This window comes from Amblyomma americanum, chromosome 8 (assembly GCF_052857255.1).
Source record: "Amblyomma americanum isolate KBUSLIRL-KWMA chromosome 8, ASM5285725v1, whole genome shotgun sequence".
Lineage (NCBI taxonomy): Eukaryota > Metazoa > Arthropoda > Arachnida > Ixodida > Ixodidae > Amblyomma > Amblyomma americanum.
Genome location: NC_135504.1, coordinates 12,031,405 through 12,058,293, shown reverse-complemented (window position 1 = coordinate 12,058,293; position 26,889 = coordinate 12,031,405). Strand labels below are relative to the sequence as shown.

The following is a 26,889-nucleotide window of genomic DNA, read 5'->3' as shown; positions in this document are numbered from 1 at the left end:
GAACATACAGGATCTTTAAGCTGGAAATTGTCAAAGAAAATATCTATGATAATTGTAGGGGATGTTCTTTGTTATTTGAGGCCAGGACGGAAGTTTTGCGGACTAAGACATATCGGGTCAGGTACCACGAGGTAGACACGTTGTGCGTTACGTGCGGAGAGGAGGAGGAAACGGCTGAACACTTGATACTTTTCTGTAAAGGGCTTCACCCTACAGTGGAAGGCAGCGGGGCTGACTTACCCAAGGCATTGGGGTTTAGGGATAGTGAAGGGAAAGTGGATTTTAAGAGGTTAGAAGTAACCAAGCGAAGGTTATCTGATTGGTGGCTAAGAGCAAGCCAGGAGTAAAATTTCACAAGTCATGGCTGGGTGGCTTGATCCACCGCCCCATTTTAAGGGTTCAGCCTTATCCATTCATACATCCATCCATCCTTCGTAGACTGTAAATACTGTAAAGGTATGCATCCAGATATAAATTAGAGTATGGTGAGGCCTCCAGTAGCTTTCTGTTTTAGGGATACTGAAAGAAACACTCGCACACCAGCGGTAGAGACGTTCATGAGAAGACCAGAGTACTGGTGCCGCAAAAGCAGAACAGAGAAATTGCACGAACTGTCACGACAACCAAAGTATTGTAGCTTAGAACACGAAAAATAGCCTTTAATTGGGAAATAAAAAATAAACACAGTAGGATCCAAAGTACAAAAGAAAAAGATAGTACAAAATAAATGAAATGGCAACTTTTATTTTCTATAGGCATGTTAGCATTCGCAACCTTCCCGATACGAAGGGGACGCCAATAGGCTCCCTGCCGTACGATTCCTATGCCTGTTCCGTAACCGAGTATCTTTGCCCGGCGAGACAAAGCCACCGACGGGGGAGCTTTCTGCCGAGCCGCTATTATGTCGGAACGCCGTTGAACGCGTTCCGCATGTTGTTTGCACCAGCATTTCATTGCGTATCGACGTCAACAGGGGGCGCATCGGCCTTGTCATGACTGCGAGGAGGGTGGTCACAGGAACAAAGCGTGTACAAAGACGCGTTGCCGTTGGAAGGGAAGCTAAGCTGATGGAGGGAGCACAGGAAGTGCCAGCAACGTGACGTCAGCTTGGCATTACCGGTGTGTGTCGAAGGCACTGCGAAGCCCTCGGGTCGGCGCTCCGTCGGCCCAATCAGAATTTTATTCAGGTGTTCACGGTTGCAACGGTCATGCGGGCTGGCGAATCAATGGTAGCTTTGAGATTGCGCGATCTGCTGCAGTGTGATATCCCGGTGCACTTGGGAAGCAATCAGCCCCATTCCACCGGCCCAATATTGGTAATGCACAGGAAACATGTCGCCATATGAAGAGCGGCACTGCCAGTATTTTCCAACATTGGCTGTCCAACCGCGAAACGTGGCCAGCATTGGACTGGTTAATCTACTATTTTTCCAGCATAGGCCACGCCAGGATGAGATTCTTTTTTTTTTTTGACGGAGTGTAAGAGTTTTTTTATTCCTCGTTCTTTTTTTCTTCCGAATGGATGAAATTTATACTCCAGATGTTTGTCTAATGTGTTAAGGTGTAAATGTGTAAATCTCTGAATATATTATCTGAACAGATCGCTGACTTATCGCTGCGCTCTGGGTAATGAGGTAATGGTGCTCTTATGACGCCGGCATCTACCCCAGAACCGGAGGCATTTGGATCCCCATTGAATAATCCCGACCGAAAAGCATTTCGGTTTATGGGTGTTTAACGTCCCAAAGCGACTCAGGATATGAGGGAGAAAAAAAAGTATTTCGACTAAAAAGTGTCTTAATAAAAATAACTCACAGGGACACCTAGCTACCTTATGTTCTGGCAGTGCGATATCATTAAAAGATCTTAATACCTTTGGGAAAAGTGACGTCTACTTCCCTCCGGCCACTGGACGAACTTATGACCGACAACACATTTTTTCCTCCGATGACGCTTTTACTTTAGTTTGTTACATTATACCTTGAGCTGTACTTCGCAAATTCATCACACTAAGCCCGAAAACCAAGGTCAAGAAGAGAGCTAATGCTAGACCACAGCAGCCCTTTTTGTAGCGTCACTGAATCACCAGCGTGAGCTAAAAACTCGGACAAGCACGCGGAGTTTGTGCCGTGTGACAGATTTTGTTTGCCTCTGTACAAGACACTGCCCGCTGAGACATCAAAACGAGCGTTCGCCGGTGAAACAACAGAGGTTTTGTACTGCTTTTTGTTCTTCCACACAGCGGCAGCTTGTGTCCTAGGTATAGGTTTAAAATTAAAAAAAGAAAAAAAATAAGCCATGTCATCTTCTTTTCTTTTCCTGAGTACATTACGAGAACGGTGACATCAAGCTACCCATTCAGTTATTTTTTTCTCCGCGCCCTCCCTGGCCTAAAATAACAAACATGGAGCATTATTAATAGTTCGCAGCCCGTACTTGTGCAGAATATGGCGACAGTGACAGCCCATTGTGTGAGCTGTGCCCTGTCACCGCGCTTGATGGCAGTCAGTGAAGAGTGACACCGGCTTCCTCGACATGACGTCATCGTGCTTACGCTTGTTCGGTGCTGTACGCTCATTCCAAAAGCAGAGATGAGTGTGAAAGTTTTGGCATGCTTGTCTTTCCTGACACTGCGTGCCGTAATGTACGCTCAAAATGAAAGTTGAACACGCGCATGGAACTGGATGCAGGAAAAAGGTTTACGTGGTTTTTGACGTCATGGCGATGGCGTCACAAGCCGCGCACTGTTTGCCGCGTGACCTTCAGAAAAAGCTAAGTGAAACAAGCCCAAATTAAACCGCACTGTTTTTCTAATCTTCTAAAGGGTAAAGTTTAAAATGGCGAATAAATAAATAGCGATTGTGACGTCAGGGCGACAGCGTCGAGAGCTGACAAGAGCCCTACTACGAAAGCTGGATCCGGAAGACAGCTATTTATTTGCTTCTTTTCCGCTTTTAAAAAAGCTTTCTTTCGAAAGACTGGATTAAAAAAAACGGGTTGATTTCTTTACATCTCACTTAGTTTTTGTGTAAATTTTTCATACCGGGAAAATTCATCCATATTTCAACCTCATAATATCGATGTCTCCTTTCTGGCTGTGCGAGTTAATTTTCATACCGTTAAAAACAAATATTGGAGAATAGCACATAGACTTCATTGCTAGCCGAACTTAATCCTCGAGCTCGAGCCCATTCTCTTCTGCATATCTATTCAATTTCTTCTCAGTGCGCCTCTTGCCCCGCCTTTACTTACGCAAGACTGCACTTCCTATTCGTAATGAGATTTTGTCCCATCTCTAAATTGGTATGAACGGATCAAACGAAATCAAAACGTACTCAGCTGGAAGCCCTCTGCATAAGACTTTCGTGAGCAAACAACATTTTCACGTTGACGTCATCTCTACCTTGAAAGGGAAGTTGTTAGGCTCTCTAAATAAAAAAGAAATCCATTAATAAATAATCGAGAAATTAGAACATCATGAACCTCTTTTCCACAGACCAACCTTCAATATTTTGTTATCGCCACCGGAGACAATAAACTGAACAGATTGGATGCCTCAGAAAAGCGGAAGTATTTAGCTGAGATCTGATTGCCTGCCGTAAAGCGAGAAGGTAGCACATACGGCATCGATCTGTAAAGTCATTCTCAACAACATAAATGGTTTCAGGAACCCGTGCTCCGTAAAATATAGTTAGGTGCTGCTAGCCAAAGTCTGAGGGAATTCTGAAGGACTTTGTATGGGTATTTGCAGGGCATGATTTCTCTGTTAATCTCTAGCTAGTCATAACGAGAAACTGTACTGTCCAGCAAGAATGAATTCACGTGGGGCGCAAAATGGGTGGCCCGGATAATGTGCCCATTACGGTAACGTAGGGCGGTAAATGGCGCAAGCGAGAGTTGACTGGAGACCAATGAGAGAGGCCTGTCGTCCTGTAGTGGGAACAGCTGCGGTAGTGTTGGTACTGACTACGATACCATCATGCGATATGATCGGGTTTGCCGCATGGAGAACTTGGAGTGAAGAGAAGGCGTTGAACGTGTTGTGTGTATTTATCTTCGCGGCGAATAAAGAGTGCTTGCGGCTTCTGCACTTAAACTGCTTCCAACTTTGTCTCTTTTTCCACAATAATGCCATCAGAACAACGCGTTTCCCTGAAACAAATCTGCGCAGCGCAGAAAAGCCACTCGACTCATCGCACTACGTCCTGTCTTGTCGATCCCGTAGATTTGATGCTAATACAAAATATCGCCCAATATCGACGTCCCGGGGACGTCCATGATTAAATCTCTGCCGTTCGGACCAACCATCGCTCACCGCACCGACGCGCGCATGGACATACCTAGCGTAAGCGCCGAACAACAGCCCTCGACAGACGAGATTACATCTCTGGCTGGGCCTAGCATTCATCGTCAGGAGAGGAGGCGAGGGAGGGGAGTAGACTGGAACCGGGCTCCTGAGAGCTTCCGCGATGCCGTCTATTTTGCGTCTGTCCTCGTCAGCTCATATCCGCTGACAGGGAGAGTGCGAACTTGGTCCAGCGTACGAGGAGCTAGCACAGAGAGAGGGAAGAAGCATATGAGGAGCAGGCACCCAGATGTTCCTCATCATCCCCGCCTTAGCAGCGCTCATCGACCACCGCTGCCCCTTTCACCAGCGCTTTCTCCCTCTCCCCTGACCCGTCACCTTTCAACCTGCATCCTATAAGAGGAGAGCGGAGAAAGAATCTGAGGGGGTTCGGTGACGATGATAGTCGCTCAACGCGCACAAAAAGAGAAGCAAATAAGAAGCACGATGAAGAATGTGAACAACGCGATGACAATGAGAGGCCCGCGCCACCCGGGCTCTGCTCTGCATACCGTGTTTTCGTGGTTACAGGCAGCCAACCCATTATACTCAGACATCCCCCCCCCCCCCCATCGCTTCCTTTATCAAATATGAACATATAATGTAAAAAAAGCCTATTTTTTGCATGTCATGGAGGATCCTTGAATCTGAGCAACTTTTCACACACTGTGCAAAGGAGGGCTTGAAAAATGGCCTGAGAGGCAACGGCGTGTACCGTTCTTTCACGGTTGTAAGCGGCGATGCAATTATGGCGGTTCCTCTTGTCACTCAAGGTGTCTACCTAATGTATTGAAAGAAGAAGATATACTGGTGGGTTATGCGCCATCAGGGTTTACGGACAGGATCCCAGCAAGACGCGCGCAATCCTATCACCCCCCCCCCCCCCCCCCCCGTCCCAATCCTTCCTCAAATCGCGCCATGGAGGCAAGTATTGAACAGATAAGTTTACAACCAAAATTCCCTTAAGTCTGCCACGCGGCGTAGCGCGAACCAACATTGGAGTGTGAGATAAGGGGGACTTCAGCAATACATACCCAAAATTCTGGACAAAAGCAATTCTGAGTGGGACACCATTTATAAACGCAATTTTTTTCATGTAATGGAAGACTTCACTATAACAATCAATATCAACCGCAGATCACCCGACGCCAGTCTTGCTTTTTTTTTCTATTAACGTTTCTGCTATCGTCAAAAGCAGTACCCATTGCTTTTCTAACGATGTAAACACGTCATAAGAAAGATTGTGCTACATATTAGGAGATTGGAACATTACTTACAATTTTCCAATTTTCAAAATTTTTGTCCCAGACTGTTGTACATGGCTCGGATGGCTCCGTGTACAAGCATTGGATAAAACAAGAACATAACTCCTCCTTTAACTTTAAAATGCTCTTCTATGCATGGGCGCCTCTTGAGTTTAGCGTAATGGAGGCTTCAACAAAAGTCGAACTCGCGCAAGGAAGAAAAGGAAGCAAGGGAAGAAGAGGCGTACTGCTGCTTAGAATCAGCATAATACGGTAGCCTGCGCTGCTCTGTTATTCGCTCATTTTTGTTTCCAACATTTCAAATTTTCTCTCACACTCGGCGCTGTCCCTGGTTACAAAGCGTACAAATGAGTTCTTGCTTCAGCGCACCTTCATTAATTGCACGTCAAAGACTCGCTTTTCCACGCTTTCTTTCCTTCCATTTATCTTGCACCCTCTCTCTATCCGTCCCCAGCGTGTGGCTGAGTTGCGTGCGTCTCGAAAGCAAAACAAGGCCTGGTATGACGTCCCGGTTATAAGCGTGACAGGAGGATACGAACAAAAGAAAAAAGAAAAAGCGGACGTAACAGGTGAGAAAAAACACGAAAAAGAAAGGAACGAAAGATGGGAGGAGCTCGAGTTAACAAAAGACCGCTTCTTTGACCGGATTGGTCCAAGCAGCCACCGTCTTTTCACGCGATCGTTACTCCAGCTGTGGAAGTTTGAAAAAGAAAAAAGAACCAGCGAGTGGACGGCGCGAATTATATAAGCTGTTTACGACGAAGAAGCTCGTGAATAATAATCTCGACCTATATTTCCCTCGCCATATAATCTACACCACCCTCCCACCTCTGACCCCCGCGCCCCATCTACGCCGTTTGCAAACAGACATCTCTTTGTCCCGCAGCCTTCTATGTTCCTTGCTGCTTTTGTTCTCGAACCGTCGATAATGGCTCGCGAGTAGTTTTATGAAACCAGGCGGGTTCCACGCAATTCCAATATTGACCGTTGAATAGTTCGGTGCTGAGAGCTTTAATTACAGTATCGAGCGCTTTAGTTCCGGCTTTGATCATTTTTGTTTTCTCTCGACTGAATCAGGAAAAGACTGCGCACATTTGTGAATTCGCTTTTAGGGGTTTGAGTTCAATGCATTCGGGTAACGCTCACTGCGTTTTATGTACGTTGATAGCATACCCATTTTACGTGTTTATATGGGCTTTAACAGGTCCGTTCGCACATTTAGCATTCTCGGTGCTACTATAGTCGGGTACAACTCAAGGACGAACCCTCCAGCCAAAGGCATGGACCGATTTTCATGACACCGCCGTTCATCCGATTAAGCCGTGGTTATTCCCCATTCACCTGTCATCCCCTGCAATTTCACGATAACAAGTCCAAAGACATCGCCAAGGGGTAAGAACCGGTCGACGCCATTGACTGGGGGAGCTCCTCTAAGGGGCATTTGCAGCTTTGGTCTTGAATTGTATCCGACTATAGCATTTGCCTTTTGCAGACTCTTTATAAGTAACCTGGTGGAAAGTTTCCGTGTGGTAGCAATTTTGTAAGAGGCCGCCTACTTGAGTTGGCACCTTGGTCATGCAGGTGGCTACGCTGACGGAAGTAACAAAGTTGACACGACGGAAATAAGTATATGTCACACGACTTATTCTCAAGCCACGCGCCGCGATTCACGAAGTCTACGCTGGTCTTGTATGTTTCTGCGCTTCGTGAGCGAATGCAAGTTTCATGCAGCGCAAGGCCGAAATGGGGTCGAATAATGTCTTGCCCAAATTCACCAAAAGGTGACGTGGAAGTTTGAAAACTTTGCTGCTTGACGAGCGCCACTATAAGGCCAGTCGGATAAGCAAGCGAATTGTTCAAAAGAGCGCAATTATGCCTCAGCGAAAAATTGAAATTCGGTGAAGATAATCTTTGTTTTACTATCATCCCTCCGTGTGCGGTAACCCTCCCCCGCGGTCTTACCCGTGTAGAGGAGGTTGCGCTTAGAAGGATCCGGGTCGAGGTTGCCCTCACACCTGCCGTCACTCGGAAGAGGCCTCAGTACCGAGATTTGTTTCCTCGGCCAGGGTGTCCGATATGTAAACACGAGGACATTGAGGCCGACATTCATCACTTACTGTGGGACTGCCCAGCTCTCAAGCCTACAAGGATCCGGCACCTGATGGTAGCCGGTCTTTCACCAAGCAACCCTGCTTCATTCATTGCCTGGACGCAGGGACCGTACCATCGTTCTCTACTGGACTTCATCAAATGAGCTAACCTTTTTCCATTCATTTAATGTCTACAATATCTTTCATCACACCTTCACCCATCATTGATGCCCTGGGGCAACAAATTTCGCTTCAAAAAAACAAAAAAAAACTGACCACCCTGTCCCTGGAAAGAAGCTACATACCACGTACAGATTATGAAGGTGAGCTTAGAGGAGCCATACACAGGAGTTTTTCAAAATTTATGTTTCGCCTAAACTTTCAATCATGAGACTACTTTTCTTTGTCTACAAACAAATAGTACCAAAGAATAAAAGCAGAAGCGGGTGTGTTCTGTATTGGGAAATCTCTGCTACACGCCTCAGCCGAACGCTCCCAATTATGGTTTCCTTTTATAGGACGACTTCAACTTTTTCGTGTTCTTGTGTTGATTCCACTATTAGTTCATCTTTCTGATCTTCTTTATATGTGCATCGGATATCTCGAGCCCCTTTTGTCTGTTATATCTTGTTGTTCTTGCTTCGTGTGTGTGTGTGTGTTTGTTTTTTCTAATGTCGACGCATCGAGCGAGACGATCGGTGGAAATACTTTAGCGCCTCCAAATCCCCCCGTTACCTTCTCATTTTTGTTTTCGTATTGCCGACTGGAGAAAGTTTGCCGGCTATTTAGAGAACAAAGCTGCCGTTTTACTGACAGCCCTAACTTTTTTATTTACAATAGGGAGGATTATATATATATATTTATATATATATATATATATATATATATATATATATATATATATATATATATATATATATATATATATATATATATATATATATATATTAAATAGAAGGAGTTTATGGACATACCGCCAACTGCTCCCACCGTAGTCAACGGCCTGTTCATTCCGTTCAGATTAGGTTAGGTTATCGATGATCAGGATGCTTGCCGGGAGTACTTTACCGTGTTTAGGGCGCTAAGCCGCATAACGCCTATCGCTCCCTTTCTTGCATGTATGTCTGAATTAGAGCACGTTTACTACTGACTTATCGGAAACTGCTTCAATGCGAAGCTAACGTTTATGGTTACAGGAAAGCTCAGGTTAGTTTAGCGGCGGTTAACGCACGCTTGCTACGCGCGTCATCCGCCTGATTTGCACGAAATGCAGGTGTTAGCGGACACTACAACTGCGAAATCGCATGATAGATACAAAAATCCTTTTCTTTTGCGCCTTTCAGGAACGTGCCCGCTAAGTAGTGCAGATGAATATAGTACCAAAGGTGATCTTCCATGGGGATCACTCCAGCAAAGGTAGCATCATCTCTGGGCTGTGCGAAAAAAGGCATGAGCACAGGTCAACAGCAACGCGATGGGGAACTCTAAATTTATTCCCAAAAAGTTATGAGTGCCCCAGGGTGGGTAAGAGCATATGTCTTACTTTCTTCTCAGCAATTTTCCTTTGATGAATGTAATCTATTGATTTATTTTCAAGTTATTTGACGAATTAAAAACAAATTTTATTTTTGGGAGTTTCTGCTCCCATCTGTATAGTTCATCTCATGTTCCTATGTGTTATATAACTCTTGTTAGTCTATATTCCATTAAGCGCCAGATGCAGTCGCTGCATTTATTCTTGCTATAGTGCCTTCTACGCACACTGAAATTTGGACTATTCACTCAAAAGCCAATTAAAAACTGTTGAACGAATAAACCAATCTCAGATTATGCAATCAGTGCCTGATATTGCTCGAATAATTTCGTCAGTAAGCGACCAGGAAGTATTAAATTAGCAGCTGACAGGATTCGTCTCAGCAATCTACAACCTCTCATTTCTGCAGAGAGGACGTTTTCTTATATTTTCGTCAAATTTATTCATTAATATTTTTTCCATTTCATTAATCATTCTTTCAAACCTCAGTTGCGGGTAATGACAGGTAGGCAAAGCAAGCGATTTAAACAAAACACAAACACATGCTGACTGTTCAAGCATGAGGAATTACAGCGAATCACGCAATGAAGCTGTCCAATTTCCGATGTCCAAATTGCGTCCGTTCGGTCATCTGTCGGTGGTCACTAAGATGTACCCGCGGCTTTCAAGAGTCCGGGGAAAGCGACCCGGCCAGTGGATGATCGGTGACCGGACCTCACCATTGGCTGCATATTGCGCATAGTTTCGGCCAAAGTAATGCCCGATCGCCAGTAGCATTCACTACTAGTGCCTGCAGAAAGCGCGCCAGAAGAAAGAGGTACGTCTACTATGCGAGGAAAGACAGCCAAAGTAAGAGGTGCGTTAATTTCGTAAGCCCGTTCATTATGAGAATCAATACGCTGTTCCTTTTGGGAAGTATTTAACCCCTTCCCTTATGTCTCAGGGACACATGAGGCAACATCGCCTTTGGGCACCAGTTGGCTGCTTAGATCTTAGGGACACTTGTGGCAATATTGTGTTTAGGAAGCAATTATTTCCTTCTGTCTCAGAGACATTTGAAGCAATATTGTATTTGGACTGAATTCCTACGCATTGCGAAATCGATGCGGTTACAAATTTTTGACCCCCCCCCCGTAGAGTTAGTACTGCATATTGTATTTGGACTGCAGTTGGGTCGTTTTGAATTCCTACGCATTGCGACACGGACGCGGTTTACCATTTTTAAAGCCCCCCCCCCCCCCCCTCCGGTGTTAGTACTGCATTAAAAAAATTCAAAACAAGGAGGAGGGGGGGGGGGGGTCTTCCTGGAGAATTCAAGGCGAAAAAAAGACGTTACAATGAATCGTGCCACGTATATAACACACCACACAAATCCCCGCGCCAACGATAACCATGCGTTTATACAAATATAGGAGGCAGCAACGTCAAGTAAGAAGCGAAAACAAAAAGATACGGGTTTCCCATTATTCACCGCCTGTTTGGAGACTTCGAAAACGTCACACGCGAACACACACACGTAAACACCCGTAAAAAGACGCAAGCGAGCCTACACACACACACACACTGGCACGACGAGCTTGCCTATTTTCTGGCATGTGGAGGAATTCCTACTCGGCGCACCGTCGACCGCCATGCAATTTTCATGAAGTGCGCCACTTCGCATCGCTTCTCGTTATGCGCATCTCGCCGCGAGCAACGTAACGGAACCAAAAATAAAATAAAAAGAAGGATAGGACGATCCGGAGCCTCAGGGACATTTCGTTTCCTTTTTTTTCTGTTCCTTTTTATTTCCCCTTCACTCATCATCTCTTCAGCGGCCCCCGTATAAACTCGGTTTCACGTTTTCGGGAAAACTTCCTGCTAAGCTGCCAAGACCAAAGAATTGGACGAGGAAGCGCGGATGGCGAATCGGTCTATGTTGTTTTGAGAGGTGTCGTCAAGCATATCAAGCGCATTCCAGGCGCCTATCATTACGAACTGTGTTCATAACTCCGTTCCTTCGTTCGTTCTTTATTTCATTCCTTCATTCCTTCATTCATTCATTCGTTTCTTCGCGCATTCCTCTGTTTTTACAGCGAAAGTTACTATAGCCTTGATTTAGCCATACAGCTCTGTATGCTACCGTAGAATCTACTGCTTCAGCCTTAAAACCTTAATTAGTGAATTTACTTCATTTAATTTAAATATTTGAATTTAAATTATTTTAGGTTAATTGAATGCAATTCATTCGCCGCCACCTGATACGGTTAGCCGATGACAGGAGAGGGAAGTGCGATAGGGAAGAGGAAAAGAAGGTGTGATGCGCTGGATGGCCTGTGCAAATGTCGTTGAATCGAATGAGCACGGCTAGGCTCTCTCTTACGGCTGACGATGCAGATCTCACGGCCGAATGCAGGGATAAACGGCTAAAGCAAATCTATAAGAGCTTTGGCTGATTAATGCACTAAGCCGGTAAGCTTAGCTTTGCAATTTTTTTTCATTCGTTAGTCGAGTGATTCGTTCACCTCTGTGCCTCTCCATCGGTTGCATAAAGCGGTTCATTCATTCGGCTGCTCCTTCGTTTGTTGCTTACTTGATTTATTCATTTATTTCTCCGCTTCTCCACCTGTTCCATCGTGCTGCTTTCATTCATTCATTCATTCATTCATTCATTCATTCATTCATTCATTCATTCATTCATATATTCATTCATTCATTCATTCATTCATTCATTCATTCATATATTCATTCATTCATTCATTCATTCAAACGCTGCGTAGCTCCTATACACTCATTCATTCACGCATCCATTCTTTAATTCATTCACCGCGCGGTTTTCTCGTTCATGCACCTACCTATTCATTTCGCATAAGTAAGCTATGTTTGTTTGTTTGTATTGAAAGCAACAATTTCTTCTTTATTTCGAGAGCCCCGCGCGGTCATTACCCTGAAGGCACTCGCGTCAAGCATGATCTCAAGCCGAAGCACTTAGGACGGAGGTGCTTGGGCCTTTCAACCATTACGGCCTCCCCGAATCGAGACCGTAATTTTCTAAACATAAAAATTAAACAACGCACACACGCACGCAAAAATAAAGCGGTTAAGGAGAACGCAGCTCGCCAAAGCCTGGGAACCTATTGCGGACGCCAGAGACATCGCATAACCGCAAACGAGGGGCAATATAGGAGCTATATTACGCTATAATGTGCGCCATTAAGTTCTCGCGGGTAATTTGTTTCCTCGTTGTATTTTCAGCGATTTTATTTTTCTTTTTTTTTTCTCGCATGCACATAATCAGGTGCCGTTTCCACAGAAATGCGAGACCCCGTCGAGAGATTTAAAATTCATACGCTCGGTCAGACTCCTTCTTCATGTAACCAGCAAAATAAAGAAGAAAGGCATCATGAATAGAAATTACACTTGCAGGCCTCACCGCAGTGTACTGCAACGACAGTGCAACACGCTGCAGGATAGAAGGATATCAGATGATTGATAATACAACGCGATAAGAGAAACAACGAGGGAACAGCGGTGTATTGCGATGAATGCAGCAGCGTATATGGCTCGGGAAAATTGCGTTCTCCAGACCCGCAAAACATAAGGCTACTTTTTTTTTTCGGACCGAGCGCCGCGAACGTGGGGTGCTTAGGACCTGCGCGTTGTGCGTACTATACAGCGGCCACCGATCGAGCCCTGTGATCTCATTACCAAGCACCGAGCCGCGCATAGATTATGCCGGAGCTACTAAGGTGCGTACGTGGTCGGCGCGTTCTCTATATTACGCGGTGGAAGCATTGAACACAGGGTAGTAAGGGGTGAACGTAATTGATCTTTTCATTCTCGGTCAGTATGTTCTATTGCATTTTCGTTACTTATTATTTTTTAACTTTGTTTAGCCTTGCTGCGTTAAACGTGTCGCACGTCACGGAGGTTGACGCTTGGTCAAAAATACGTTCGGTGGCCCCGCCGCGGTGGCTCAGTGGTTAGGGCGCTCGACTACTGATCCGGAGTTCCAGGGTTCGAACCCGACCGCGGCGGCTGCGTTTTTATGGAGGAAAAACGCTAAGGCGCCCGTGTGCTGTGCGATGTCAGTGCACGTTAAAGATCCCCAGGTGGTCGAAATTATTCCGGAGCCCTCCACTACGGCACCCTTTTCTTCCTTTCTTCTTTCACTCCCTCCTTTATACCTTCCCTTACGGCGCGGTTCGGGTGTCCAACGATATATGAGACAGATACTGCGCCATTTCCATTCCACCAAAAACCAATTATTATTATTAAACCCCTGCAAGCACCAATGCCGAAGCGTGACGACGTTTTCTGCGTATTGTCAAGCTATATATCCTGTGGAGATGTAAAGATGATGCCTACAGCGCAACCTAAAGGGAAATGGGAGATATTTTGTGAAAACGGTAACAGCACAGTTAAAAGCGCTGGTTTCCGTTAATTTCATGGCGCGATTGATTAGAGCTGCGTTTTTAAACACATAAGAAGCTGTTCGGATTGAACTTTTGGTTTATAGTTTTAGGGGGTTTAACGTCCCAAAGCGACTCAGGCTGTAGGGGCGCCTTAGTGAAGGGCCCCGGAAAGTTTTACCACCTGGGGTTCTTTAACGTGAACTGATATCGCACAGTGTATCGTATTCTCTATTTTTAAAAACCAATAAATAACAGTAAATGAGTCATTTATCATTTGCCTTGAGAAATTGTGACTCATCTTTTAGGAGACACGTAAAATTCTCTAAAATTGTCTTTTAAGCACATATAGCAAAATAAATTATTTTTTTTAACTTTAACTAACAATTATCAATACTCAAATCATTTACCATTTCCCCTGTGTCCGTGTTACCTCATAGGTTGTGTTCTGAGATGCTTTCCAGCCAAAATCATTTCACTTCATTGCACTTCTAGACGTCATCTGCTGTAGTGCGCCTACGGGGTATTGTTTGGAAATACGCGCCCGCAAATGATGCATCCTCTTTCCTGAGTACAGGCTTCCAAACATGATGGCCGTGGCGGACTCGACCTGTCCTTCCTCCCCATAACGCCCGGCTTATGTCGTTCGTGTTTGCCTGTTTTAAAATGATACGTACCCACAATAGGAATACTGACTGGCCAGGGTTTCCTGATGAGCACCAAGTATATATGACAGCTGCAATTTAAAAAAAATTGTGGCTGAGCCCAGTTTTCCAACAGCCACTTATTTCTTCATTTCTTTCTTCATGGGACAATAATGACGTTTACGAAACCATCAACAATGATTTGCTTTCCGTCGACTTCATTGGCAACTGTTTCTTTTCCGCCTGAATGAAGTTCAAGTTCACATGTTCAAATGTAAAACTATAATCATAAATATTTGATGAGAAAATAAAGGAAAGAATTAAAGAATTCTCAGAGTAAGGAAGAATCCCCAGAAGGGAGAAATTCTTCCCAGAGGCAGAAAAAAAACTGAAAAGAGACCGGGACAGCTATATCGGCCCCGTTAAACAACACTGTTACAACATTAACATTGTTGTAAACAACGCGGCAAAAATCGTCGAGAAACAACACTGCAAACAATGGCCACAGCTAACCAACCCTCTCCCAAGGAGACACGAACACCATCAGACAGCCACCCAATACATCAAGAAAGTCTGCGCAGGCGAGCAGATTTGCTTGACGCATCTGTCACGTATTCTGTTACTCGTACCACAACCTGTGACAGCGTGGGAGTTGCTCCGCCAAGCAGGTCGTGTTCCACCGCTGCTTATGTATGCTTTCGTAGCAACGAATCATCGATGCCTGCATATTTATTGGAGCTGACGGCGTCGCCACAAGAGTACATAAACCGGCGTTTCGCCTATCGTCCACGCAAACAAATGAGAGAACGATGAAAAAAAAGAAAGATGCGCTGGTGTTCCGCCACGAATAAAGCGGAGGTCGAAAAACAAAGGTCGGTTAATCCGCTAGAATTTTTACACAAAGCGATGTCATTGGGCAGAAGGTGACGCAGGAGTTTTCGGTTTATGTGTACTCCATATTCGGGCTGTTTTGTGAAATATTATCGGCTCATTATCAGCGAATAAGGTAGGAAACAAACACCCTTGCATCTTTACGGAAATTTGAGGAATATATGCGCTTTACAGATCACTTTGTGCCTGCTTAATTCTTTCTTAAAGTGCAGGAATGGTTAAAAGTGTGATTTATCAGTGTACTCTTTACTTATTAAAGGTTTCATTTATACGTCTTGGTGGCGTATACACTTGTTCATGAACATATAAATAATCTTCGGGTGCAGGAAGGGTGTATGCGTAATATAAATGCCCTTTTCATAAGGTTCAAGGGTGTTTTTGCTATTGTGCTCGCTTTAAGGGTGTGAATTACTTTGCAGTACACGCGACGGCAAAGCCGATATGCTGCCGCTCTTAAAAATGCCACACAGCTAATTGCATCGTATTCACACGTTCATGCACACTTCAATATTCTTCTGCTGTATAGGAAGGGCACGCGTATAATAGAAACGTCCTTTTCATGGAGCGTAAGGGTGTCTTGATCATTGGGTTGGGTTGAATGTGTGAATCGTTTCGCACTGTACGACGGCAAAGGCGGAATAGTTCAACCCCCAAAATTCCCTTAAAAAGCTATCACTGTAAATGCCAACGTGACAATAGGCGGCTGCTTAAGCCCACGAACCTCATTTATCGAAGAAGGGCCTGTGTCAGCTTCTCGACCGATGGTAATTGAAGGCAAGGTTCCAGAACCTTGGCCAAGCGGATGGCCTATAGTATAGCCGACAGGACGTACAGCGCATTTTCCAAAGCTCAGCTAACGCAACTCTGTTTACACAATGCGGGGAGCGCTCAGTCAACTTCGAGGCTTCGTGTATCTCTCTGAGCGCGGGCCGACTGGGGCCAATTTATGCGCGACGCGCTCAATCTTCGCGAGGAATCCCGCGCACCGCGACCTGATTTGCAAGTCAGTCAAACTGCGAAATTCTTCAGCGAGAGCCTGGCGGAAGCTTAATACGAAGCTTGCTAGGCGTGGGGCAGAAGTCCAGTGGACTGGAAAAGTGGACCTCCGCGAGTTCCTTCTCACTTTCCCCTCAGTTCACACAGGTGCGGGTGATTACCGATTCTTCCGGCTGGCTGGAACCGTTGTTTGTATCATTGTTTCGCTAACTCACTTCTAGCACGTACGACACTTTTTTGTTTTTTAATGACATAGTATTCAAGCCCAATGGGTCAATATGCGTTGTCGGTCATCAAATAATCCCACTGTATGGAGGGAAGTGGCGTCAGCAGACCGGGGCGTTCCGATTGGTTGGGTGGAAATGACGTCACCCAACGAAAAGTGATGCACCCAGATCAAAACTGACATCACTTCCGGTAAAGGCATAAACAACTGCTAATGTTAACGCATTTCCAACACATAATTGAATTTTTATTATTTCTGAGTGCTTATGGAGGTGCTTCGCACTTAATAATAATAATAATTGGTTTTTGGGGAAAGGAAATGGCGCAGTATCTGTCTCATATATCGTTGGACACCTGAACCGCGCCGTAAGGGAAGGGATAAAGGAGGGGGTGAAAGAAGAAAGGAAGAAGAGGTGCCGTAGTGGAGGGCTCCGGAATAATTTCGACCACCTGGGGATCTTTAACGTGCACTGACATCGCACAGCACACGGGCGCCTTAGCGTTTTTCCTCACAAGATCAGTTTTAAGGAATAGTTTACATTGCCGTATCCCGGAAATAACATCGTCGAATAAAATTTTTCTTAAATGAATATTTATTTTATATCTCGCAAGCTATCCATTTATTTATCTCTACGTTTCTGTCTGCTTGTCTCTGTATTTGCCCCTTTATATATATATATATATATATATATATATATATATATATATATATATATATGTGTGTGTGTGTGTGTGTGTGTGTGTGTGTGTGTGTGTGTGTGTGTGTGTGTGTGTGTGTGTGTGTGTGTGTGTGTGTGTGTGTGTGTGTGTGTGTGTGTGTGTGTGTGTGTGTGTGTGTGTGTGTGTGTGTGTGTGTGTGTGTGTGTGTGTGTGTGTGTGTGTGTGTGTGTGTGTGTGTGTGTGTGTGTGTGTGTGTGTGTGTGTGTGTGTGTGTGTGTGTGTGTGTGTGTGTGTGTGTGTGTGTGTGTGTGTGTGTGTGTGTGTGTGTGTGTGTGTGTGTGTGTGTGTGTGTGTGTGTGTGTGTGTGTGTGTGTGTGTGTGTGTGTGTGTTCTTGCTGTGGTCTCCAGTGTAAGCGTTAAGCAATGCAAGGACGACGAATGTTTCGAGCAATGATAAAGCCTGGAAAGACGACTGCACGCAGTGACGTGAGCAAGTGCCAACGAAATTAATGATCAACAGAGGCAGGAACCGTAAAGCCTTTTCCATTTGTTAAGCACTCACTTTCTCCACACCTGCCGCTATCCGGCCGCCCATCTGCACAGAAAAACAGAAACAAAAGGACGCAGCCCAGAATTGAAAACGATAGAGCGGCGTTAAATGCCAGGATTCAGCCCGAATCCCTCTTTATCCCCCAAATATATTCGGTTTGCTTCCTTCTTTTTTTTATTTGCATTCCTGTACTTCCATCCCAAAATTTTCTGGCGAGCTTGAGAGGGCTTCAAGGCTTACTACGACGTGCAACAAATGAGGCCCCGCGGATACAGAGACAAATTATGGTACGCCTCATGGCGACATATATCTCGAGCAGACGACAGGGTTACAACGAGCAGACGACGCGCTCGTAGCGAAGGCAGACGACAGTGCAGGCGCCTCGCAACAGCCAAAAGCGAAACAGACGACACACGCACAACCCACAGGAACGAGCAGACGACGACACACAGCGCGCAATGCCGCGCTGTCGCACCGCGAGTTCCGCATTAATAATCTTCGATTGGCATCGGCGAAATCCTCGACCGCGGACCCGAACACTCCTTTTCCCCTTTCTCCAACTCTCCCCAACTTTACCGATTGCTGCCAGACCGCGAGGCTGTAGGGAAAGAACCGCAGCAAAACAAGGGGATAGCTGAGGCGGGAAGGGGGCGCGGAGGACACCACATAGCCCGAGGCTCAAACACGGGGCCATAAAAATGTCTTCCACCAAACCCCTCCCCTTTAACCCTTTCTCCCAGAAACGCACACACACGCGCACACTCTCCTGCTCTTGTCTTCTTCCCCACTGCCGAGGCTTTTTCCCCGCCGGGGCCAGAACCAAGCCCTTGGAGCGGGATCGATGCCCGGACCGTGCTGCGGGCTGCACTGCGCTAGTGCCTCTGGCAGCGCTGGGATGGCATCCGCACTAACCGGGAGTGCTCCTCTTAGGCTGGCGGGAAATGACCCCCCAAGAGAGCTAGCTGTTGCATCCCCCGTTCGAGACAGAGAGGCTGATAAACAAACACGTATACTCCTCCCCTCCCGTGCGACGACGGATTGTGCACTGATATAGAGACGTTTCATCCCAAAACTCTTCTCTTAAATCTTGAACGTTGGCCGATTTCTAATTTAGGAATGCATTCTAGGCGTTTAAAATATATATTTCCACCCGTTTTATAAAACCTAATTAGGGGCGAGAGTTTTTCGTCGGCACTGCAGAGCTAATCTGGAACAAATAAATCAGTCCATGTCCAGCTCTCTCGGGCAAAAATTTTGAAAATTGTAAGACAGTGTTATAGAAATATTGAAGGTAACCGTCCATTGTTCTGATATGTAGCGAAATCTTGCTTCTAAAGAGTTTCCAGCGATCCCATCGAACATTTGAGACTGCCATAGAAAACCAATGGGGGAACGCTTTTAACGATAGCAAAAACCTTAATAGAGAAAGGATACAAAACTGCCGTTATGTGATCTTCGAATATATTGATTGTTATAGTGAAATCTTACATTATATGAAAAAATTGCGTTCATGAACGGCTTCCGGCTCAAAAATGCTTTTTGTCCAGAATTGCTGAGTATGAAACGACGATGGACAGAGAAGAGACGAGACATACCGCAGTAGTTGCAGTGCTCGGCAACAGCATCCCTGGAGCCAACAGTACTTTTTCTACTGACATTGAAGACTTATCTACAGCATTCCTCATGGTGAACTGTTTACTGCAGTGCGTGAACTGATTGAACGGAACAGTCTAGTCGCCTTCCAATATGCATGCGACGTATATGTTGATGTATTCCTAAAAATGTAAACATTTTATCCTACTTCCACCATTGTAGATTTTAAGGACCCCTGTTCATACAGAAAAAAAGGAATCCGTATTGGGGCTAGACCCGCCGCGGTGGCTCAGTGGTTAGGGCGCTTGACTACTGATCCGGAGTTCCCGGGTTCGAACCCCGACCGCGGCGGCTGCGTTTTTATGGAGGAAAAACGCTAAGGCGCCCGTGTGCTGTGCGATGTCAGGGCACGTTAAAGATCCCCAGGTGGTCGAAATTATTCCGGAGCCCTCTACTACGGCACCCCTTTCTTCCTTTCTTCTTTCACTCCCTCCTTTATCCCTTCCCTTACGGCGCGGTTCAGGTGTCAGCCGATATATGAGACAGATACTGCGCCATTTCCTTTCCCCAAAACCTATTATTATTATTATTATTATTATTATTATTATTATTATTATTATTATTATTATTATTATTATTATTATTATTATTATTATTATTATTATTATTATTATTATTATTATTATTATTATTATTATTATTATTATTATTATTGGGGCTAGTGTAGGATCTCCCAGATTTTTTTTTAACGAAGTTTGACAACGCACTTCAGGGATCACTCCTTGACAAACGTGTGTGCAAAGTTTTTAGATATGTCGAAGATTTCTTGACTATTTTAGATCTGTCATCGAATGACATCCTGCATGTGGTTGTAGACCAGGTCCTAAGAGCGTTTAAAGCTTGCTCGACTGCTCTTTGCTTTACCCACGAACTGCCCTTGTCGTGACGATGGCCATGCACAGAGTCGGTCAAAAGTTCCCAGGCCACTGGGTCTGCTTTCGAGCGCTATAGTCGGGCAAGTACGACACTCCCAAAGCCCAAAAACGGCAGGAACGTAGTTGCAAAAGATTAAGAGTCGAGATGTGAGAATGGCTGAACACACAGGAACTAAACGGAGAAAGAGAAATTGAGGTGATGCCACATGTTCATAGGGCTTCCCACGACATCAAAAAAGCTGCTGTGAGGCTAGACGTTAACGTCGTCCTTTCCGCGTCACGCAAACTTTCAAGCGTTTATACACGTGTTGCGCGCTGCAGGACCAGACCTCCCGTGTGTACTGAGCAGCATATAAACTGTTACATTACACGTGTGAAACGTGTGGTGTACAAAATCCCCCTGACCTGTGAAAAAGTTTACATAGACCAAGCGTGGTTTTATGGGGTTTTAACGCCCCAAAGCGACTGAGGCTATGTGGACGCCGTAGTGGACAGCTCCGGATAATTTCGACCACCTGGGGTTCTTTAGCAGGCACTGACATCGCACAGCACACGGGTCTCTAGAAGTTCGCCTCCATGGAAATGCGACCGTCGCGGCCGGGATCGAACCCAAGTCTTTCGGGTCAGCAGCTGAGCGTCATATCCACTGAGCCACCGCGGCGGCCATCGGTCGAACAGGCCGGCGTACCAATGACTTGCTGCGAAAGAACCCCGACTCTTTGAACCCCACTGACGGAGCAAACCTGCCTGGCCACTGCCGGGGTTGTTGCTGCTACCCGCTCTTTTCGAATGTTAGTAGAGGCAAGGCCAAGTGGAGGGCGATATTCTCGAAGCTTTTCCCATCAGCAGGCAAGGCGATAGTTGCATCACCAAGACGTCTATCTCTTTGATCCAGAAGGAACTAAGTTTCCGTTCGCACCAGCACGATAATTGCCTGAGCATGACGTCTATCTCTTTGGTGCGGACGCAACTAAGTTTCCTGTCGCACCAGCACAATAATTGCCTCAGCACGACGTCTACCTCTTTGATGCGGAAGGAACCAAGCTTCCTTTCGCACCGGCGCTAGCGCCTTGGATATCTGCCAGCCATCGTTGGTGGCGTGTGACTTGGTTGAGCTGCGCATGCTCTGCTGGTTCTCTTAGGAGGCGGACTTGTTTCAGTAAAGCACAGTTGTTAGTTACAGTCGCAGTCTGTGCCTTGTCTCTTCTCTGTCCTTCGTTGCTTGACTGCTTTATATGCTCAAGGCCATGTATCAAGGTAACCATGTGGGCTAGTTGGTGTATTTCAGACATAACTTGAGCAGCGAAAGCACGAGACACCAGGAGAAGACAGGACAACGCTCCAGCGTTGTCCTGTCTTCTTCTCATGGCGTCTCGTGCTTTCGCTGATGAAGTTATACCATGTATCAACTTACCCAGATCGAACGTTTTCTTCAGCTAATCTGGATTAACAACCATGTACAAGATCATCTTGAAAACAATAAAGAACATCGGTGCCTTTACAAGCGCACACTATTTACGTCTCCATGTAGCGCGTATCCTACTTACAAAGCTGGCTACGTAAGTCAGAGGCTAGGTCATGCACATTATCAATGTGAACTTGAAACAACGGGGATGAAGAAGAGGACGAAGTGCCACTCAACTCTCTCACCTGTTCTTTTTAATATTTTTCTAAGTTAAATTCCATGCATTCAGAATGGGAAAACTTATGTGTACGCCGATGATATTGCATTTTTTTGCATCAGCAGGTGACATTCACACTCTTTTTCGAACCCTGCAAAATTACCTCAATGTTCTTGACAACTGGTTAGGAAGAATTCATCTGTCCCTCAATGTGAAGAAATGCGCATTGTTAGTATTTCCGGTTTCTGTTCCTGTAAATATCTGCCTGGTCTATAGAAATAACGTAATACCTCAGGTTCAGACGGTGCAGTATCTCGGAGTGATATACGACTCTACTCTATCCTGGCGGCCACCCATTGAGGAAGTTTCTGCAAAAGGAGTTCGGGCCATTGGCATCCTGCGCAGGCTTTGTAGTGCCAGGTCAGGCATGAGAAGGCATACACTTCTGATTATTTATAAAATCTACATCCGCCCAATTTTGGAGTTCGGCTGTGTTTTATTCTCAGGAGCTCCTGCCTATAAACTTCGCCCTCTTGTGCTCTTGGAGCGTGAGGCGTTGCACCTCTGTCTGGGACTTCCAAAATATGTCGCCAATGCCGTTCTGCACTTTGAGGCGCGAATCCCATCGTTATCAGCTAGGTTTCGCCTTTTAACAGTTCAAACATTTTTACAATTGTGCGACTCACCTCTTCACGCCTCGGGTATAATATTTCTAAGTCGACCTTCCGCTTTTTTTTAGTGCCGCCTGGTCTCGTTTCAAAACTTCGCAGATATGTTTCGTGCAGTCCCTCCTTGATCCCATAGACATTAATTTCACAGATGTCCGCCAAATGCATAACAACTCATCTTCTGTCCAGATTGAATTCTATGACATTTTCACATCGAATGCAAAGCTGCAGCCCTTTCCTCTTCTTCAGGGTCTGTTGCAGGACCACCTAAGGTCCTTTCCCTCTCATGTTCTTATTGCTACCGATGCCTCGCAGGATCGCGAAAAGGCAGGCGTGGGAATTTTTTCACCTTCACTGGGTTGGTCTTTTTCTCTCCGTCTTCCTGACTTCACTCCCATTTTTCTGGCTGAATTATTAGCAGTAATCTTAGCCTTACGAAAATTAGAAACTAGCGTTTCCCAGGTCGTGATTATGACAGACTCTCTGTCGATTTGCTCTTCATTATCCTCACCCATTGAGTCTCGGGCATTACGCCTCTTTACGTTCCTGATTCCGCTCCATCTAAATTCGGTGAGGTTGCTTTAGGTACCAGGTCACATGTGCTTTCACTTAAATGAGGTTGCAGATTCCTTAGCAAGGGCCTCTCTCTGCGGCCCAATTGTTGCTGTTTCCAAGTTGTGCATATACAGCGGCGGTGAGGTTTCGCAGCTACACAATATTTCAGGAATTTGCTGCCTCGGCTCTTACATCATCTCCCGAATATCAGCATCTTCTGCATCCTTGGAGTAGCAAAGACTGGCGCTCACGCAGACTAGAGGTCTCTTTCACGCGCTTGCGTTGCCGGGTTCCCCTTCTAGATTTCTACCTTCACAGATCTGGCCTGGCGGTTTCCCCATTGTGCCCTTTTTGTGCCGAACCTGAGACAATAGATCACTTCCTGTTGTTCTGCCGCCACTTCTCTCATTTGAGGAAGCGTCTTTTGCAAAGTCCATTTCATCAACTGGCTTTGTCTGTTTCCTGTGCGGTTGTTCTTTTCATTGGCGCTTCTTTGCTTGGACGAAGCGACAGGAGTGTGCGCTCTGCTGTGCAAAATTTCCTTTAAGAAACGCAGCGACTCCGATTTTAATTTCTTTTTCCCGCTCTCAGTCCGTACGACATTGAAACATTACAGGCATTGTATAAGATTATGCACATTAAGCCATTGTCCCGTCTTCGATCTCCAAGTTACAGGACCCCTGTCCTTGCGTCTTCCAATCTATCAGCCTGCATGCTATTACCACTCCTTTTCCCGTCAAAACTTTCCTGTATCCAGCAATTAGCCGCCTGTGTCTTGGCCACTCCCCCGCAGTGGGTATGTGCCAGCATTGTTTGAGGCCTACCTACCAACACTCCAACAGAGGACAACAACAACAACAACAAGCTAACGTAGACAGAATATGGGAACCTCTAAGGGTAATCGATGCAAATGCATTTTCGCAGCAGTTCAACCCAACTTTTGTCGCGTGTATTTGCAGATTTATATTTTTGTCCACCACATGAATACCTCGCGAAGAAATTGAGAACTCATTTTGAGTAATCCCTCCTCCGCCGATCCCGTTCGCATTACGAGAGACGCAGGAGTGTATCGATAGTCTGCGATGGCGGCGTTAAGCAGACGACGAACTCCGCCTGAAGCGAACGAGCGGTTTTGGTCTGGTGCGGGAGGCCATCATTAAGGGAGGTTTCGCGAAAGCGCGCCAGTTTGTTCCTTAATTGAGCGAAACCCCCCTCCCGTCCCCGAGGAGGGCCTTATGCTAATCGACCGGCAAGGACGTCCATCTTTCTAACGTCCAGTTTTGGAAGCGGGCGCCGGAGGCTTTATTAGCATTTTTTTCCCAATGGTCTGGAGGTGCGCTCGTCCAAACGCACCGCAACCACTGTTAGTTAAAGATCCATTGCAGGTATGGGCGCCGCGTTCCTTAACCAACTCTTCTTAACCACCGGTGAGAACGGCAGCATTGGTCCACAAGGTGCGAACATGTTTTAACTTCATTTCTTTTCTTTTTGTAGGAAAATTCAAATTAACCGTTATCATTACATATTACGTCATAGTTTTTGAGGTGACTACTGTTTAGCAAATGACCATGGCTCGTCGGTTTGCCGGAAGCCTCACCTTTATGCCAACTCGGGAGCGATTATTGAGCGGGAAACGAAATTATCTAGCTTGTTCTATACATGCGCGCTCTAGTCAACACTAGTACAAAGGTTGCACCGGACAAGAAACAATACCTATAGAACTTGGAAGCACGTAAAAACGGGCGCAAAAAAAAATTATTTCGGGGAAATGTTCGCAGTAGGCATCGATGGAGCTGTTGCCTGCAGCACTCTAAACACGAATACGCCAATATGGGATTAAAAAGGGAGTAAACTGTCCTGTAGCTCACACCCTTTTATAAAATGGTGTGAGTTAGAGGTCAGCTCACTTCCTTTTTACTCCTTTCTTTTTACAACGTGGAGTAGGTTACTTTTCCTGCCACAGAGTTTCAACTAGCATCGCTAACGGAGCCATCGATGTGGAATGTGAAAAGAATAAGGGCCGAACGACGGATGAGGTTACACGTCTGAACCTCATGTGTGCTAAAAAAGCCTGCTTGGCCTTTCACCAAAACTGCAGTACGCTGCTATATAAAACAGACAACAGTTTCCTACAATTGTTAACAAGTTTAAATAATGAAGAGATGCTCTGCTATCGCACGCTGTTTCAGATGAACATAAGGAATGGAATCTATACGCATACCTGGTCGCTAGACCATAGGAATATCAAAGAAAGGCACCTCAGATGCATGACTGTGTCGAAATAGTAGGTATTTTGTGATCCTGGATACAAAATCTATACTAGATCAGCTCTCGCGTCATAATTGCAGTGAGCAAGCATAACTACTCATTGCATTCCTACACTTACATTGACTCATGACGTACATGATTTCACGTTGATTCGCCCGGCTGTAATGTGTGAGAAATAATAATCTCTGGTATTCAGGCAGTTCACCGGCAATCACGTTTGAAGCATCAGGTGTAAACACAAGACTTAATTAAGCCCGTTTAGTTAACGCTTAAGTCAAGAAGGGAATAATTAGACTTGATCATATCAGTAGCATCGTTTAATACTGGTCGGTGTATTAACTTTCTTTAGTCGCGTGTCGCAGCCTGACGGTGGCGAGCGAAAGGCTTACGCGACCAAGGCAGCACGTCAAGGGCACACGCGGCTCGCACGGCACGGAACTCGGCGATTTTCCTTTTGTTTAGGTCGCTGTCTCTTTCCACCTTTCACACTCTCCCTCTCTCTTTGTTTTTCTGTTTCCTTTTATTTTTATTTTCCTCTTTCCCTTCCCACACGAAAAGGCAGAGCGTTCAGAGCGAGGAGCTGTGAGTCAGCCGAGCGTCCGGTTCGCAGCGGACCACCTCGCCCAAGCCGACGATGACGGCTTTGTGTACGTTCAAAAATACGCTCTTACGACTCCGTTGGGAACACGCTAAGAACTAGGTATAGCCGCAGTAGGTTGCGTGTAACTACGAAACGCTGCATGTGTCAAGCGACAGACGATCGACGAAGACAATAGCAGGAGCCAATCGAACTCGTCGACAACTTCTCATCCGTCTCTCTTCCACACAGCACACTACGTTAAATTCAACGTATTTTCCTCTGCTATTTTTCCCCTGACATTAACAGCGTAACAACTTCGTCCGCCGTTTTACATAATTTACTTCGCGGTTTTCGTCTCCTCCCTGCTTGATGAAGGCAGCAGACGACGCCTGGGACGAGCAGACGACGTAGCGGGCGCGTAGCAGACGGACGGCCGAGTTGGTGCGGCTGACAGTTCGGCGGCGCCAGCGCTAAGCTGGCCTCGATCCAACGGGTGAGAGGAACCACATCGTGCTCTGCGTCGTCGCCGACGCCGCTGCCGCTAGCGGCGCGTGTCCGGCCCGCCGTCGAAGTGAGCGTCAAGAAAGAGGGGAGAGAAATAAACCTGGTGTGGCTCCTTACCGGGCGCTGTCCGGAGCTGCCGAGTCCAAGAAGAGCCTGTGGCCCTCGTGCTGCTGGCTGGCAGGGTCGGCCATCGTTCGAAAAACCGCTCGCCGCCGGAGATTACTACGTTTCTATGTCGCGGACCACCGCAGGCAGCACAACCGTTCGTCGTCCCTTCCTACTCTACCTTGGCGCCGAACGTTTCGAGCGCTCCAGGCCCCGACGCACGCCGCGTTGCTCCGCTAGCCGAGGCTCTTGCGCTGTCCGCCAGGGGGCGACACCGGCTGCCGACGCGCCAGGAGGAGGCGTCGTCTGCTCTGGACTCCTGCAGGCGATAACGTCTGAAGAGGCGCTACTCTCGACTGTACCGGGCGCTGCTTGTTGCAATTCTCAATCAGGGCCCCGTTACCTGCACACAGTAGGGCGCGATTAACGACGAGCTATGCGGAACATTAGGCTTGTTAGCGACGGGAT

The 26,889-nt window shown here is 46.1% G+C and overlaps 1 protein-coding gene and 1 non-coding gene across 10 annotated transcripts in view; one reads left to right on the top strand and one right to left on the bottom strand.

Moving 5' to 3' along the window:
• Positions 1–26,646, bottom strand: part of LOC144100920 (BAI1-associated protein 3-like) — a 334,037-nt gene extending 307,391 nt beyond the window's left edge. For all 9 annotated transcript variants that reach the window (XM_077633833.1, XM_077633835.1, XM_077633838.1 and 6 more), the window contains exon 1: positions 26,434–26,646. In XM_077633833.1, coding sequence (XP_077489959.1) covers positions 26,434–26,507 — 74 coding nt within the window. In that variant the 5' untranslated portion in view covers positions 26,508–26,646. The remainder of the gene's footprint in view (positions 1–26,433) is intronic.
• Positions 19,463–19,535, top strand: TRNAS-ACU (transfer RNA serine (anticodon ACU)). The gene has a single exon. It is a non-coding gene; the product is annotated as a tRNA-Ser (tRNA).
• Positions 26,647–26,889: the final 243 nt, after the last annotated feature.